The sequence below is a fragment of the Synchiropus splendidus genome, chromosome 16, assembly GCF_027744825.2.
Source record: "Synchiropus splendidus isolate RoL2022-P1 chromosome 16, RoL_Sspl_1.0, whole genome shotgun sequence".
In the NCBI taxonomy this organism is placed as follows: domain Eukaryota; kingdom Metazoa; phylum Chordata; class Actinopteri; order Syngnathiformes; family Callionymidae; genus Synchiropus; species Synchiropus splendidus.
Window position 1 is genome coordinate 16,104,064 of NC_071349.1, and position 17,529 is coordinate 16,121,592.

General features: G+C 44.9%; 2 protein-coding genes across 4 annotated transcripts in view; one reads left to right on the forward strand and one right to left on the reverse strand.

The window, feature by feature from the left end:
• Positions 1-716: 716 nt before the first annotated feature.
• itpka (inositol-trisphosphate 3-kinase A) lies at positions 717-9,650 on the forward strand. Its single transcript, XM_053845593.1, has 7 exons — positions 717-1,138; positions 4,103-4,199; positions 4,271-4,484; positions 5,905-6,109; positions 7,758-7,859; positions 7,959-8,030; positions 8,370-9,650. The coding sequence occupies exons 1-7, from the start codon at positions 905-907 to the stop codon at positions 8,595-8,597; spliced, it is 1,152 nt and encodes a 383-aa protein (XP_053701568.1). The 5' UTR covers positions 717-904; the 3' UTR covers positions 8,598-9,650.
• ltk (leukocyte receptor tyrosine kinase) overlaps positions 9,619-17,529 on the reverse strand; it is a 47,524-nt gene continuing 39,613 nt past the window's right edge. The window contains exons 21-29 of one of the 3 annotated variants that reach the window (XM_053845592.1): positions 17,389-17,479; positions 16,672-16,736; positions 15,066-15,195; positions 14,891-14,988; positions 14,738-14,830; positions 14,481-14,582; positions 12,476-12,610; positions 12,249-12,339; positions 9,619-12,173 (exon numbers count right to left, since the gene is read on the reverse strand). In XM_053845592.1, the coding sequence (XP_053701567.1) occupies positions 11,271-12,173; positions 12,249-12,339; positions 12,476-12,610; positions 14,481-14,582; positions 14,738-14,830; positions 14,891-14,988; positions 15,066-15,195; positions 16,672-16,736; positions 17,389-17,479 (1,708 nt within the window). In that variant the 3' untranslated portion in view covers positions 9,619-11,270. The remainder of the gene's footprint in view (positions 12,174-12,248; positions 12,340-12,475; positions 12,611-14,480; positions 14,583-14,737; positions 14,831-14,890; positions 14,989-15,065; positions 15,196-16,671; positions 16,737-17,388; positions 17,480-17,529) is intronic. The other 2 variants (XM_053845591.1, XM_053845590.1) reach the window with 2 other exon arrangements.

Consider the following 17,529-nt stretch of genomic DNA (forward strand, 5'->3'; position numbering starts at 1 on the left):
TTGGTGAAAAACATTGGACTGTATTATTGCTATTATCATTATGATGTTGTTGGTATTATTATGTCTCCATAAAATAGCTATATCTGTCCAAAACATTTATGTAACAAACCAAAAAAATAAAAATAAATATGTTGTCTTTCGTTTAATATATTAATTGCATGTTGTATTGCATTTAAAAAACCTTTAAAGAAGAATAATAACACCGTTTTTACTCAAGAGGTTCAAGAATAATTTTTAGGTTGTCCAACTTTTTGGCTCAATATCCTAATCGAACAGCAGGTGACAGGAACGCCAACCTCCTAAAACGCGCACAGGCGACGAAAATGAGAATGAATGGGGAAAAACTGTCCATATTTATGAACAAATAAATTAATTATTAATCAAGAGGAAAAATGTGAATCATCGCAAATGTATACACGGAGTGTCAGGGTGAAAATCACAAGTTAGTTTTGGTTGAAACTGTCCGAAATTTGGAAGTTAAAGTTTATAAAAAAAAAGGTATACTTCCAATGCGGTACAGAAAAGTTTGTTCTCAGAAAACGAGTGAGACAAAATGATTCTATTTTATTTGATGGAATGAAAGCAGGTTTTCACCTTTGAACACGTGGCTATGAGCGAGGCGTAAGTTGTAGGCGCGTCTGAAACAGCGCGTGCACGTGGATGCGCGCGCACCAGAGGGTTCCCTCCTGCATCAGACGCTCGCTTCCTGTCAACAGACTCGCAGCAGGAGGAAGCAAACTGCCATCTAACTTCGGTCCAAGTGACATAACAAGACCCGCGCGGGTCAAAGGGTGACTCCGCTCTCCTCCCAAACAATCCCGAAAGAGTGAGCGGTATCGGTGATGAGCACATTTTGGAAGCCGCTGGAAAGTGCCCTTGGACCGACAGCGCAGCGCCGTCTGTGATGGATGAGCGGCCGGTACCGCAGGTGACCATTACCCCGGAGGTGGGCGGCTCCTCCCGGGAGATGGGGCAGGAAGACTGGGGCAATGCCGCGGACGGAGCCCTGCGGAGGAAACTCTCCAGCTCCTCCGTCTCCTCCACCGGCTCCTCCGCTCTGGAGTCGGAGGAGTCGAGCGACGGCGAGAGAGACGGTAAAGGCATCGTCACCCTGGAGCAGGTGGTGGACACCGCAGAGGTCAGTGGACCCCTCACCAAAGTGCAGTTGGAAACCAAACAATTCTTGCTGATTTCGCCGCGATGAAACTTTTGCTCTCGCGTGCGTTTGTTTTGGCAAATTATTTCTTGCGTTTGTGGATCCATAAAACATTTACTTCTGACAAAAACTGTTCTCTATTAGCAACGTAATGTCATGATGACGGTAATCACGCACAAACAACTGTGAAAACAGATTGTTTTGGCTGATGAAAAATTAAAAAAAGGCCCTGAGATGGCACTTATTATGACTGTGATCTGAGACCACCATCCCTCAACAGTATGGAGCAGAAGCCTGTGGATCTAGTGACGTCACACGCTGGCCCTCCTATGCGTTATGCCATGTGTCTCCATTGTTTGACTGTAGATGTTCAGCTACATGTAAAGTGCACTGTCAACTTCATACACCCGTCTTCGCGTCTCCACCAGAGTCTTCCTCGAACATGGAAGTGGTGAGTTTCTGCTTCAACTCGCGGACCTTCTAGGCGACCCCGAAATTTGACCTCATCTGAGCACCAAAAGGCTGACATTTAAAGTAGTACGTTATTTTATGGTAGGTCGCCGGTTAAAAGTTTACATTCCTGCCTGAGAAAACATCAAACGCTGCTTTCATTTCAGTCCACTGTCGAGGTGATAGTCATGTTTTTTCCATGGCGACATGCAGGTTTACACTGTCGTGGAGCATTTGACTCCGTGTTTGAGTGCGTCTCTGTTTAAAGTCCTTCATCCTCTCTTTGTCTTTACCATAAAAGGTCTTTAGCTGTCATTTCCCTTTAAACAGTGAATACACATTGCATTGCAAACACGGTTTGTCCAGTCCAGTTCCCGGACAGATTTCCTCCTCGTATGATGCATCTGTCCTTGTCTCTTTTGTCCCCTCTCATTCACTCACCACTTACTGTGGGTCTCGTGTTCCAGTGTACGAGCCACTGATCCTTTGATCTTCGGTTTTTCTTTCTTATTTTCATTGACTAGTTCCTAGAGAGCAAAGAGCTGAAATGTTTTTAAGTATAATGTGCTAAAAATAATTTCACTTTCAATCCTCTGATACATTAAAAACATGTTATTTGACTATTTTTGACTATGACTATTACATCACTCTGCTTTTTAATTTATACATTTCATACAATTCTGTCAATATTTCTGACACAGACATTGAAAAGAAGCAGAGTGAAGAACAGTTCGTGTTTTTATTCATGTTTTTATTTCCTTTTTTATTGGTATTCCCTATTTTATTATAATACTGTTCAACAACAAAGGCACACCCAGGAAACTAAGCAAGTTTTGTTTACACTCATGTGCAGCTTTTAAAGTAGGGTTGTAGTCTTTAGGGGGCAACAATCTTTTTTTTAAAGCCTAAAAAGGCCGATAATTGCCCATATTTTTTTTTCTCCTGAACTAATTCACACACAGAAGTCACTTTTTTGGATTAATTGCACAAACTTACTAAATGACAATAATACTGAACAACACAGAAAACAGTGTAACTTTGAATGCAAATAAATAAACAATAAAAAAGTTCATAACATAAAATAAATACGTTTTATTCCCTTTTGAAAGACCCATGAACGGATCAAACCCACAATGTAAACATCACTTGTTAATTACTGGAACGTTGCCTTATAACCTGACAGGCCGCTCCTCTTTTCATCAGCTACATGTATTTGTCTCTGAAAGCTCTGCTCTTCACCAATAGAACTCGGCTGCTCGTCCAAAACAGTGAGCCCCATTGGCATTGGTTTCACCCGCGGCTAGGTGCCGATAAAGGCAAATTATTGTATAGTGTTAAATGCATATTCAATTGCTTGAATTGTGGTTTGAAAGTTATGTAAGTGTTGCTTCTCATTTCATTTGTCGGTGATGCTCTGGTTGCTCCTCTTACTGAGGAAGCTGCTGGAGAGCGCGATGACGTCACGACTCATCGATGCTAATGTAATATATAAAAGCGTGTTCCAGTCAACTGCAGCCATAAATGAGAGCCATCTTGGTACTGACAGACGGAGCTCTCATTCTCCTCTTTTATTATGGAGGTAAATAAGAGGCGTATGTTGCGACACAGGTGGCAGTGACAAATTGAACACCATTTGAACTTGGGAATTTCTTGGGAGTGATGTTGAGACAGAGACACTAAACTTGCATGTTTGTGTGTCAAGAAGGAGTCATTGATGTAGACTGTAAACATGGAGATAAGTATGCTAAATTTAGCCTCCAAGAAAAACATGACAAAGCCGTCTTTAGTTTCACAAGTTAACCAGCTACTGTAGAATCAATACGAGCTGTTTCCTGCCCTCATGGTTGGATATCTCAGAGTTAAGGAGGCCAGACTGTCGGACGAGGAACATGAGCGATGCAGGCTGCTGGTGAAGAGGCTCGATCGCTGCTCATCTCTCATTCTCCGACACCATTCATTCAAAGTGATCAACATCATCCTATCAACAGGAAGTGAAATATCTTGTTATCTCGTGTCTTGTCACCTGTGTTCTTAGCCTTCTAACGCGCCATTGATTTTGCTGTGCGTGAAAATATTTTCCCGTGGCCACGAGATATTATCAGTCAACAAGAAAGCACTGAGTGAAGAGTCATCTGACATTTAGAGGTCTTGGAAGATGGCTGCTTTTGTTTATGTGGACGCTGAACTGTTGAAAATGATGCTGTTTCATTTCCTGTTTTGGTCACATACCAGTGGCCAACTCAAGCTCGCAGAAGGGGAAGTGAAGGTGTTGAAGTTTTGTGATTATTCTGCCTTGAAAAGCCTTGATAACTTGACATTGAAGTGAGGCGTGGGCTTGGAAAGGTCGTCTGGCCTTGAAAAGTTTCCATTCTAGTTCAGGCCTTCTGTCTGAGAGGGTGGTTTTCCTGTGGTGACCAAATCATAAGTGGTTCATAGAGCAAAATCCGTCCTCCCCTTGCTTCATGTCTGTGTTGTGCTGCTGCTTTCCTCCACCAGAATAAACCGTGGTGGAAGTTGAAGACCATTGTCCAGTGTTCCATCACCGCCACACAGAGGAAAAAAGTCAACTGGGTCCAGCTCGCTGGCCATAAAGGTGTGATCACAAGATGGCGCCGTGTATTTCAACAACCTTTCCAGGCACACTCAAGTTTGCTCTCCTCCCAGGGAACTTTAAGGCGGCAGATGAGGGCACCATACTGAAGAAGTTCTCCGAAAATGAGATGCAGTGTTTTGAAAAGCTGAGAAACGACGCGCTGTTCCCGTTCGTTCCCGGGTACCACGGCGTTGTGGAGAGAGAAGGGGAGTCATTTCTTCAGATGACAGATCTGCTCACCAACTTCGAACAGCCCAACGTCATGGATTGCAAGATGGGTTTGAGGTAGGAAACCTTTTTTTCTGTCATGAGTCTGGGGACGCAGAGTTGGGGGTGGTCCAAAACGTGGGTTCCGTGATGAGCCACTGTGTACCAACGACTCCCACCGCCTCTCAAGTCGCGTAAAGGTCAGTCTGCTGGGGGCGGGACATCAACACAGCTTGTCTTGACCTACCGTGAAGGTATATGAAAGTCTTTGTGTCCATCAGATCCAGATCGATGAGTCGTAACATCCTGCTTCCACTACGATCAGCTTTTTCTTCTACTGTAAAATTTTCATTAGGCGAATATCGGATTTCCGATCTTTTGACTTGATGCAACAGATGTCACCTGAACATACCTTTGGCAAAGCATAGGTGACTGAACCACACTCAACAAACTCCTCAGAGACAGTTTCTAATTGTCATTTGAACCAAAAGGGGGCGCTATTGTGATTTTTTTTTCTTTGAAAGTAAAATTTTCTATTTAGATAAAGTTTACAAAATGGCTGCCTCTAGCTTTTGAGGGGCGAGAACTACAAAAATGGCCGCTGCTTTATGAGGCACAGTCAAGTCACTACAGTGAGAAACCTGGTGTTTAGGGTGCTAGTTAGAGGTTTGAGGACTTCAGACATCGATGTCGGCTTTGTGGTTCAGAAGCTGCGAACCAAAGAACCAAAACAATGACTGAATGGAGGAAGTGAGCTCTGCTTGAGTTTTGATGTTTCCTGCTAAAGGAGCTCCAGAGAAGCTCACCGTAGAGCAACCCATCACTTCCTGTCAGTGTTATGAGACTGAGAACAGCCACGACTCTTGGATGGTTTGGCCCCGTGCTTTCTCACTTGTGCTCTGCCGTGGTCGACGGCTTCATGGATTATTCACTTGCTTTCCTGGCGTCTGTTTTTCGGCCAGTTCAGGGTGTCCCTGGAGACTCCCCTTTGTCATAAACACATGAGACCGCAGGGTTGCAAAACCGCTATCTTGCAAAACACTTTGACAGAGATGAGCGCTGCACTCTGGAGTCTCCCCTCAGCTTCCGCTTCAGTGAGGAGGAAGTGCTGTTCGCAAAATGAAACTGAAATCTTCTGTTTTTCCACGACAAATGTTGGGATTCTTTATTGTGAGATTCCTCACCAAGAACAGCAGACACTGTTCCTTCTTTCCTCACATTTCCGTCTCAGCTTTTGCAACGAGAAAAGTAAAAATTTGGACGAGAACATCACTGAAACTGAAGCTCCCCTCAAATGCCGTTTGCATTGTCTGCAGTTGAACTCAAGTTCAAGGCCAGAAACCTTACATGTGAGTGCTAAGAATGTGGAGTGAGAATACAAGACAAACCCAGAAAGTAAACATCATTTGCTATTTAGATAAATGCACAAAAGGCCATTTGTCTGTAAACATTGAGCTCCTGCTCTTGAAAGATGTTTTCATCCTCGTGTTGTTTTAAGGACCTACCTGGAGGAAGAGCTGGTTCGAGCACGGGAGCGGCCGAAGCTGAGGGAGGACCTGTACAAGAAGATGACGGCGGTGGACGGTGACGGGCCCACGGCGCAGGAGCACGGCCAAAAAGGCGTCACCAAGCTTCGCTACATGCAGTGGAGGGACGCGATCAGCTCCACCAACACGCTGGGCTTCAGGATAGAAGGCACCAAGGTGGCGGCAGACTTTGGTTACCTCTAAGTTCCAGGCGTTACATAAATACAAACAAAAAACAGGAAAATTAAATCTGCGATATATCGAGGATGTAAAACAGGATTTGGGCAAGAAAGGAAACATGAATTATTAGTGATAAATAATCTCTTATAAGGCAGAAATACACTGTTAAAAATGAAATAAAATAAAATAAATATAGATTTATTTATTAGATTTAAATTTAGATATATATATATATATACACACACACACACATATATACACACATATATGTATATGTATACATGTATATATATATATATATATATATATATGTTTTTCCTGTTAGCCCCGTATCAAAGGTAGGGTACGCAATATTTTTGTGACTCAAAGTTCAGCCCCCTTTCTTCAGATTCTCCCTCGAAACCAGAATCAATACGCTAACTTTTTCTCGGTTCTCGGTTCGGAGTACAGAGCATAGCGTTGTCTGTTCTATTGTACGGTGCACACTGTGATCGCGCTGACTGATCGACTCATTTAGCTTAAGCTTGAAGCTCGACGGGCGACTGTCGTCCCCGTCATGGTGTCGCCATTACCGTCAACACACTTCCTTCGGCGGAACTCTGGATAAAACTAGCAAATTTCTTTGTATTACAACAATGATAGGTGTCGAGTAACTAAAGCAGTCACACTTTGGACCCCTGTCAAGGTTAGCAACCATGCTAACAGTTGCTAACGTGGAGGTCTCCTAAAACCAACAACATCTTCAATTCTTCTTGTGAGAACTAACGCTGAAAATCGTCGTCGTCGCGGTCACACACACACAACTATATAGAAGGTTATTAGACATCATTAGAACATGTTTAGTCTCGAAGTTTGTTTACTTCCGCTGCGTAGCTGAAGCTCTCGCAACCGCACATTAGTCCAGCTACGCAGCTACATGCTAGCTTAGTCGCGCTGTTAACCACATTATCCAGCTTGTGTAGTCCGGCTGAGAGGAATGTGCTCCAGTAGTTGCACTATTTTTATAAGTCCGAACTTAGCAGGACTAACGCAATAATTCGGTTTTCTGGGCAGTTATGTAACTGTGCTGGCTGAGAGTAAACAGAGAAGGGAGAGGGGGCGGGGCAAATGGCACCACCCACAGGTCAGTTAAAATGACTGGAAGGTGCCTCTGCAGCACTGTACGTTCCACAGGTTATTAGAATTAAAAACCCTTCCTTAGAGAGTAATATCAGAAACATTTTTTGCCGACTCAGCGTCAAATAATACTGTGGTATAACGTCATATTCTACAAAGGGTTTGGTTGGTGTTGCAGCAGTTTAAATCGTCCTCCTGCAAGGAAAAAAAAAACGAGTCAAACCAGTCAAATAGCATCTTTTCTGCTCACTTTATTTACTGTCTTAATTCATTACCAGGGCTCCCGGCGATATGTTTTCATATTTAGCCCAGCCTGACACTGTGCCGGTGCCTGAGGTGGAACCAGTTTGAAATATCAACAAGCAGCTTGGACGCTGACACACCGACTAGAAGGGAGGGGAAGTCAACACGCCGCGGTGGAAATTCTTAATAGATGTTTTTTAAATGCAAAATAAACAGAAGCATGGCAGAGTTGTCAAGTTGAGCAGGGAAGGAAGTGAATGGCTGAGCTGTTGTCTTCTCTCTTCAGAGCTCGGACGGCAAGTGTTGCACTGACTTCAAGAAAACCCACTCCAAACAGGATGTCATCCTGGTGTTCCAGGGCTTTGTCGGAGGGAATGCCAATATTATCGTAGGTGTCGCTGACTCATCAGTTCCACACAAGCCAGGCAAAAGTGAATGGCTGCTTTGAACGTCCGGGGTTCTGATGAGTGGTGTGTGTTACCCACAGAGAACATACGTGACAAGACTGACGGAGATCCGACACGCCCTGAAGAGATCCGACTTCTTCATGCACCATGAGGTGAGGGTTGTTCGCGACTGCGGTGAAGCTTGAGTCGGAACGCGAAATAGGCAAATTCAGATTTTCCGTCTATATATTTTTGGAACCATTGAGGGGAGTCCACTGGTCCGAGCTGCACAAGTCATTGTTCTGGACAAGTATGGGTCATGAAGGGATGGAACTACTGACTGTTTCAAGTTAGCGACTGTCCCCTCCGTGGTGTATGACTGGTTTTCAGTGCAGTATTCTGAGGCGCTACTATCGGAGATGACATCATCCTGTCTGACTCACAACTCACTGGGTTTCTTGATAGTGTTAAGATTATATACAGTCGGTTCTCTTTTTCTTGTCTCCTCGAAGGTCATCGGAAGCTCCCTGCTCTTCATCCATGACAAAACCGACAACGCTCAGGTCTGGATGATCGACTTCGGGAAGACCACAGCCTTGCCAGCAGGCCAGAGGTTAAAGCACAACGTTCCTTGGAAAGAGGGTAGTCGGGAGGATGGCTACCTGCAGGGGCTGGAGAACCTGATCAACACGCTGGAGTCCATCATCAGCCACGACGGCGATGAAGCTGCTGCTCACTAAGAGATGTCCAAACTGGTAGAAGTGGAGGCTCAAAAGGTTTCATGGATTTGTGTTGAAAGCATCGGGGGGTGGAGTGAGGAAGGTTTAGAAAAGCATTCAGGGATTCTCTTCTACGCGTTATTTACCAAACTGACTCAAACTGGATGGAAAACACTACTGTTGCTCACTAGTCTCCCAACCCGGTATAAGTGAAGGCTCCTGAGGGGGAAGGTCTCTCCTCTGTGCTCCTGGGTGTCTCCACTGGACTCCACAAGACCCTAGGATGCTGTAGCAGGTCCACTTGAGTGTCAGAGGGTGGGGGATACCCCTATCTGGTTTGGCAGTGAAGTGCCTATGCCTCACCTGTCCACTTCTACCGTCCCCTGCCCCACCATCTCTTGGGTTATTCCTTTATTCACTTCAGAAATACAGGGATGCTTTGAATGGCCTTATGGTCCTGACATCTCAGCGTTTCTCCTGGCGATCCAGGAAGTGAATCCTGGCTTGTTCTTAAGCAACGGATTCAGGGATAAACTCCACACACAGAGCAGTCATGTGGTCTCACTGGATCACTGGCATATTCAGCTTGTGTCCACATGTCCAGGGAAGCAAACCCAAGTTCTTAGAGCCACCGTTTTCCTTCATTCAACCTTGTCCTGAAGTCCCATTCAGTGAGCGCCTCAGGTGGCCATCCCACTGCCGACACCATTTGTGGTGAATACAGAGAGTTTGTTGGCAAGGCTGAAACTGTCGCTTCGTTTTTTCCCCCCTAACTTCTTCTCAAAACAAGGCTGTTTATAACAAGGGCTGCGTCACTTTCTCAAAACAATACTTGAACTGTCAGGTGTTCACAAATAAAAGGGGCTGTTACCACATAATCACAATTATGGCGGGAAAATTAATTCAATAGAAATAGGTAGGTTATTGCCGTCATGTAAAGACAGGCATTGTAATATAGACGAAGCTTTGGTTATATAGATGATCTTGGAAGTTAACCACATGGTTCCGTACAACTCTTTGGTATGTGGGTGTGATCTTGTAAAATTTCAGGCGTGAAAACTGAATAAATATTGACATTAAAACTGAGACGCGGTGTCATTCTTTTAAAAGACCAAAAGACCAGGATGTTGGCATATGACCATTTATTTTGGCACATATAAGTGAGAGTATTAAAGACAGTATAATCTAATATTGCATAGTATTTTCAGCTACATAAGAGGACGGGAATGTATTTGACAGTGAATGCAGCAGTTTTTTCATTCCGTCAAAATAAACCCCGACTGACAGCAGTAAAATCCCGACAAATAATAAGCCCACATAAATACTAGATAGAGTAAGAAGTGGTCAAGGCGCCAAGCTAGTTCCAGAGCTCAACTTTGCCCCCTGCTGGCTGACCTGAGGTTCTGCAGCGCAGAGGGACTTGGTGGCAGTGATCAACTACAAATAGATATAATAAATGAGGACAAAATCAGAAGGTTTACTGTACATAGTCATGTGTTAGTCCCGCGTTTAAAACCGAGTAGAAAATTACTCTCTCACTTTCAGAGGTCTGTGTAATAATAGAGAGAATTAGGAAACAAGCCACAAAATATTCAACCAAGTAGCACAACACATGAATACATTCAGCTAGCACCCCTGATTCTGAAAAGGGGGGTCGGGAGGGGCACAGGCACTCTCAGCTTATACTTGACTGTAATGCTGTTAATAAGAGATTGGCATCCAAAAGTATACAAGCACAAAATATCCATGAAGAATATATTCTTTTTTTAAACTGAGAAGCTCACAACTAACAAAACATGGATGTTCAAACAAGAGGAAGAGTTTAAATGATGATTTCCAACTGTTGACTCACTAAAATGAAAAATAATGACAAATAACAGTAAAAGAAAGGTCTCAACACCAGCATTTTGGACGAGGAATCCCAAGAGTCCGGGTCCATGTCACAGTACCAGGTGTTCATGTACCCATCCAGCTGGGGGCGCGTTAGTTTAGGGGTCCCCCTGCCTTTGTTTTCAGTCATGCAAGTATGTTAGTGGGTGACACAGAAAAAAACACTGCCATCTGGAGGCATATGAGGGGATTACGTCAAGATCCCTGCTGCACTCGGGCTGTTTTGGAAGATAATTCCTTTGTGATTCCAAGTCTAAGAAGAGACTCACAACTCGTAAGTGGGTGGCACTTATTCTTTAGCATGGAAAGTGCAACATATAAGGTCCTGTTCACTTGAAAAAGAGTTGGTGACACCAGGGATGAAGTTGGTGTTTCCCTAATAGATGTAACACAAGTCGGTATCTTCGTGGCATTAACAAGTCAAGCAGAAAACCCGACGGAAATGAGTTGTTGGGCATCGTCCTTGCTCAGACTGTGACTTCTGATGAGATACAAGAGTCGGTTGGACCACTCAAAACAAGTTACGGATCACAGCCCCACGAATGAAACACAAGAAGATTAGGTCTGATGAAGAGTCAGAGTCGCGCACAATGAGACGGTCAGCGTGAGGGGCACATGCTGCGGAGTCATGTGGCACGCTAATGCCAGACAGAGGATCGAGCTCTGAGTCTGTTGTCAGTAGGAGTGAAGAGAGTTGCTGTTCACTGCAGTAAATATGGCTTCCGTTCATGCACCTCAGCCGCTGCACCAGGATTCACGTCTAAGCTGAGACGTGAACATTTCGGATTGTGCACGATGATGAGCCTAAATCGGCGTGACGCTGAGATCTTCAGACAGAGAGAAGCCCGAGTCTCTGTCCCGAGTGGGTTTCTCAGCTTTGGCATGTCTCCTGATGTCCTCGTGTCCGTAGCTGGCGTGGCGCTTCAGCAGCAGCTTCGGCACGCAAGCTGAGGCCTGGAGTCCCAGGGTGAGGCCCAGGTGGGCCCCCGCGGGGGCCTCGGCAGCTCTGGGCGTGACCAGCGGTAGGCTCTCTGCCTCGTAACTCGGCTCGTCGTAGGCGTAGTTGACGTTGCCGCAGGGGAAACTCTGCAGCTTGGCCAGGTCCACCCCGGACTTGGAGCCATTCCCGCCTTCACTGTAGGACACGCTGGCTGGGTTCAGGCAGGGTGGAGGCGGGGAGGAGAAGGAGGCGTGGCTGGAGGGAGCCAGGTGGGAGCACTTGGCAGCGTCCGCCTCGGGAGCGGTGGCACTGAATGAAGCGGCGCTGGACAGCGGCATGGATTGAGTTTGGGCGACCGACTTCTTCCCCCTGAAGACCCATGAGCCATAGGTGGGGTTCCACAGATTCTTAGTTTTGTTCTTCAGCCGCTGGCTCCCAGAGGAGGAGCTGGTCCGGGAGCACGGCTTGTGGGGCTGCTGCTCAGGGTGCAGCGAGTGGCTCCCTGTGCATGCAGGTACAGGCTCCGCCCACGAGGGCTCCAGCGCCTCCACGTCACGATGGATCGGCGGCGTCCTCAGGCACGGTTTGGTGGGCTGCGGAAGGAACGTCACGGATCCTAGACCAAGAGGGGACAACTGAGACGTGCAAGTATGAGAAACGGCCGCCAAGCTGGAGGGGTTGCGATCGGCGGGGCGGATGATGGCGCTGCCGTCGTCGGCGGAGGGGCGGTACTCCACTGGGAGGGGCGTGTTGATGACGTCAGGGTCCTGGTGTGAAGAGGTGTGAACAGTTACATCAAAGGAACAAATGTGAAAGGTCGGGTCGGGTGGGAGTCACCACACCTGAGTACAGTAGTTGATCCTCTCCAAGATGGTGGAGAAATTGGGGCGGTGCTCTGGACAGTGCTGCCAACACTGAGTCATGATCCGATAACTGGACAGAAGATACACCAGGGACATGACAAATCGGACACGGTGAGATTGTAGGGTCTTCTCTGCGAGACTCCTTCCTGATGTTCTGGATAGATTAAGACAGACTGGAACAAGAACCATCATGATTGAGAACTTACACTGGGCCTGGGCAGCCCTTCGGTGGGTCCATTCTCCCCCCGCTGGTCACAAACTCCAGCACTTCCTGGTTGGTCTTACATGGATACGGCATGTAACCCAGAGAGAAGATTTCCCACAGCAGTACTCCAAATGACCTGCAAGCCGAGAGGCAGTAAACTCTATCAGATATGTTCCCTCTTAAATTCCCGGGAGCAACGTCTTTAAACCCAGTAATCAGGCTTGTAATACTTCTCTGGACCTCAAGAACATCACTCCAACCTCCTCCATGATCCGCATGTACAGTTGTTTATCATTAAGTTCCGGATTTCAGGCAAGGCAGCCTCAATGAGCTCCGTTTTCATTTCAACATTTGGCTGCAGTCAGCTGTTATTTCCTGACAGGAACGTGGTGCTTCAGTAGCATTTACCTTTCATTACGACTTTTTCTCATGTTAAACTCCCACAGCAGCAGAGTGAACGGAGTCTAAATGACATCCAGGTTGCCTGATAGACTAACACGCGTCACAGTCAAAAGACTAGCACAATTGCATGAGGCTTGTTTGTCACCGGCAGGCAAAATGTGAAACGATAATAGGCTCTCGATGGTGCGAAAACTATCACAACAAATTACCAAAACACAACAGTGGACCACGAAAGGCAACATGGCTCATAAAACTAAACTAAATAAAACTAAACTGGAAAAATAAATTGTTGACACCGGGCGCAGTGCTGTTCCAACAAGCAGCTGCTCAGGGTCCCAAACCAAAGTCCTGCGGGAAGCTACGCTTTGGTTTCCTAGGTTCATAGCTGTTCAGCTCTACAACATGTACATTACTTTTCAGAGTCAGCGAAAACTCAATGGCTGACATGCATCCAAGCGAAAATCTTATTTAGCACTGGTGTTTGGTCAATTGTGTCGCTTACATTTTTGAACTTGCTTTTGAAGGGTATCACTTTATCACCTTTCTTTTCACATTTTATTATATTTGTGTTTTTGATTCTTGTTCTTTTTCTATTTCTTGAGTCACAGATTTGATTTTTGGATGTCAGACATCGAAAATCCTGCTTTGGTGGCTTTTTTTCTTTGCCATCGTGTTTCTTGCTTGGTCCTTCTGCAGCACATACATTGACCGTTGTCTTGCCTGCTCTATTCTTCAGCTCCAGCATTGAAGTTTGGAGCTTATTTTTGGATGTTGTGTTTCCTGCTTTGCTCTACTCTACAGCTCCCCAGAAATGTGTTTCCTGCTTGTCTTTGAGTCTCCAACATTGCCATAACCCTTTCCCCAGCCAAACAAATGGCTAACCTTAACCAGGACTTTTCACCAAGCTTAAATCTGACCCAGTTATTTCTGTGTCTTCATCCTCCAATTGAGGCTTGGAATTGTTGTGGGATCTGGCCAAATGGTCCTCACAAAGAAGTGGGCCCCAAAAGCAAGGATAAACCAGGTACATGCACACAGAGAAACACGCAGAAAAAATGTTCAAGAATATCCCATAAATATTAAAACAAAATTTTTTCTGTACTGTATCAAGCTAGGAAAACACACTTAGTCCTAATAAGTACTTTGAAGACAAAAACAATATATATTTTGCACCATAAATAAAGTATTTCAATCATCTTCAAGTTTATTTATTCTTCATTCTATTTTGTTAATGTCAACTTGCATGGTACGTCCTATAAGATAACAGTAAATCTGAGCTCCAAAAGCCATCAGATCTTATGCGTCTCCTCCTGTGTGGTGCTGAATAAGTGATGAATTAGAGTCTCTTCACGGCTGTGCTATCATGGTCCCCCTAGTGGCAGCTGTTCTCAGCTGCAGGGGAGATCTGACTTCTGTTTACACACGACACATTTAAACATCCTCTTCTCGAGTATTTACACATGTATTTACGCAGTGAAGTGTGAAGGGAGTTTAGAGACTTGCTCATTCATCTGTTCATGAGTTGAGCAACTGAATTATTTGCTAAGAAACATCTGCGATCATTCTGCATTGTGTCATGGAATCAGCACTTCTGTGTCTCCTACCATGTGTCAGTTTTGCAGGTGAAGATTCCCTCCATGAAGGCCTCGGGTGGCATCCACTTCACCGGCAGCATGGCGCGTCCGCCTTTCCTGTAGTAACTGGCCCTGCGGTCACAAACCACTCAGCGGTTAGCTTTCAAAACAAACTCTTATTCTGCTGAAAAGTAGCATCAACAAAGTGGATTTATATCCTAAACCGCGCCGGATGGTCGGGAGCTACGCGTCACCTCATCCATCATGGGCTTTGATCGATCACAAACCTGTAAATGTCTCGCGCCATGCCAAAGTCCCCGATCTTGGCGACTCTGTCGGCTCCAACGCAGGTGAGTAAGCAGTTCCTCGCTGCGATGTCCCTGAAAAACACGTCTTGGTTATCATCTGCCATCGACAAGTATCACTGAGCGGATGTGAACCTGTGTATGAAGTGGTTCTCCTCCAGGTACCGACAGCCACAGGCGATGTCTCGGGCCATCCTCAGCAGCTCTCGCATGGTGAGGGAGGACACCTGCGCCTGGAGACAGCAGCACTTGATTAAGAGGGGAACTAAAGGAGCAGACGGGTAAATAGGAATGAGCGAGCGAGGGTCACCACGTGTGGTCGGTTCTGTCTCAAGAAGCTCTTCATGTCTCCTCCGGTCATTAGCTCCAGCAGGATGAATCGGGGGAGGATGTTCAGACTGACGCCGATGCACCGAACAATGTTTTCATGGCTGAACTTGCTGTTGGGGAGCAAACATGAGCGTTAAACACTCTCATGTGACCTTGTCTAAGTAGCATCATCAGTCACGTGACTGATGGAGGAACATGTTGTTCTTTTTTTTTTGCTTTATATTTCTAACTAAGACTCATTTTAAAAGTATAAATCTTTGATTCTCAGCTGGTTCACTTTAACTTAGGTTGTCTCTGAGTCTCAAATCCCATCACCCACCTGCATGCCACACCCACTCTACACATGTTTACAATTATTATTTAAAAAAAAAAGCTTAAAAAAATAATTCAAATAATAATAAAAAATTGAAAAGTGATTCAAAAAGATGTTAAAAGTGTTATAACTCAAACAATGTCGACAAATAAATATTGTTATCCAGATTTAATTCAATTTAACTTGTTTATTTGGTCAACCCAATGAAACAAAATGCAAAGCCATCATCATTTATTCCAGGAAAAGTGCGATTGAGTGTACAGAGTACATTTTTAGTGCAAGGTTTGGATGAAAATATTGGGGGGGGGTTTCAGCGCAGTTTGTCATGGGAACCGTAACTAGGGCACCAGCTTCACACAAATAGACTAAACTCTCACCAGTTGGGAAGAGAGGACTGAAAAAAAGGAAGTAATTTAAGGCAACGTGATGCAGCTGGTATGTTCCAGCTTTTTTCCCTCTTCATCTGGTCATTCAGTGCAAGTGAGGACAAAACCAGAATAGATTTGGTTCATTTATGGAGACAATTCTGTCATAAAAATGACAAATATGATGGTGGTTCAATATGAGTATGAAGAAGTGCTTCCTCTTCAAACTCAGTTTAACTATGTTGCCACCACGGGAATATTGGGTGAATTTAGATCTTCTTTATCAGTTTAATAAGGGGCAATAAAATAATTCATGTATTAAAGCAGCTTAATATAAAAAAAAAAGATCAAGAAAAGCAAGTAAAAAAGTACTCAGAGAGCGCACCCATTATGATTGTTGTACGTTTATTTTATCCACGCAATTCAATATCTTTTTAAGCACTAGAAATATCACTGATCGCAACGCACTGAAATGGACAGCAGGTGTCAGAAGAGCTCAGCCAGAGGGCTCCAGCAACTAAACTAGGGTTGCTTGATGGTTTGAGAAAGCCGTGTCTTCACGCTTAAATCTCTATTAAGAGTATTAATGAAGTGTGCTTGTCTAAATGAAACGTGTGCAGAACATCAGCCTGTTTTACAAATTACAGTTTGTCATGAACAGGAGGCGAATCTGCCCAAAAAACGACATGTGCTCCTGATTAACATTCTGGCTGACATTAAAACGTGTCCAACATCTGGCTCCAACTCGTGTCTCTGACAAGAACAAGAAGCACAATGTCGACCGTAAAACAAAGCTGTTTTGGTGTCGCGTTCACAGAGCCTGCTGTTGTCAGTCGGTGTGTGCAAGGAGTCTGATGTGATGAGAAAGTGGAGAGGGCGAAGGTGTTTCTAAAGCAGCTGCTGCGCACCTCATAATCAACGCCTCCATCAGGAAGTCCATCTCATCCTGTTCCGAGCAGATTTCTGGAAGAGTCTGGGGAGAAAAAAAGGGCACAGTCAGAGGCTCGTGTGAAGCTCACGCCCCACCAATGTACTTAGACTTGCTAACTTGTTTATTAGAGGATATAATTGTCACAACATGTTGTTGCTAACAACAAACAGTCATTTTGTTACTCGCAGTCGGTTCTTGGACGTCGGGCTGGGTGGAAACTGAAGCTAATCTATCACTACTGCGACGACTACTACTACTACTACTACGACTACATGGAGCTGAAATTATCAACGTCAAACACCACATCAAACTTGTCGCATTCTGATTTAAAATTATTCGATTTTCGTGTTATCCGATAGGTTCATTTGGATTCATCCACTTCTTTTAAACGTTTACGTCTTGTAAACTTTCATTTGACTATGGCGACAGAATGTAGATTTACCAACATATTTTTCTCATGTCTGCTGTGTTTCAATGTTATAGACACTGCGTGACACTACTGCCATCTAGAGGCCAGGTGTGCACATTACACTCTGAATATGGGTAGGGCAATCATATTGGGAAAAAAATAAATAAGAAAAAAAAACACAAATAAGAGTATAGCTCTTTATAAGCTCTTCAATATAGTACCAATGCAGAGCATGGATGGATCGCATGTGGCATCCAGTGACTCTGACCAGCACTGGAAACAAACCTTTATCGCCACCTGCATTGGACAGTTGTCCCCCGCCATCCCCAGGACACGCCCTTCATAGACTTCCCCGAATGCACCGTGACCGAGAGCTCTGCGGGAAAGACAAAAAACAGTGAGCAAAGCGAAAAGCAAATGGGATGG

What these genes read in the sequence shown, in the direction of transcription:
- itpka (XM_053845593.1), top strand. Translation starts at nt 905, where the DNA reads ATGGATGAGCGGCCGGTACCGCAGGTGACCATTACCCCGGAGGTGGGC. An exon ending in GATTGCAAGATGGGTTTGAG is followed by an intron (nt 4,485 to 5,904) that starts GTAGGAAACCTT and finishes TGTTGTTTTAAG; the next exon opens with GACCTACCTGGAGGAAGAGC. An exon ending in GAGGGAATGCCAATATTATC is followed by an intron (nt 7,860 to 7,958) that starts GTAGGTGTCGCT and finishes TGTTACCCACAG; the next exon opens with AGAACATACGTGACAAGACT.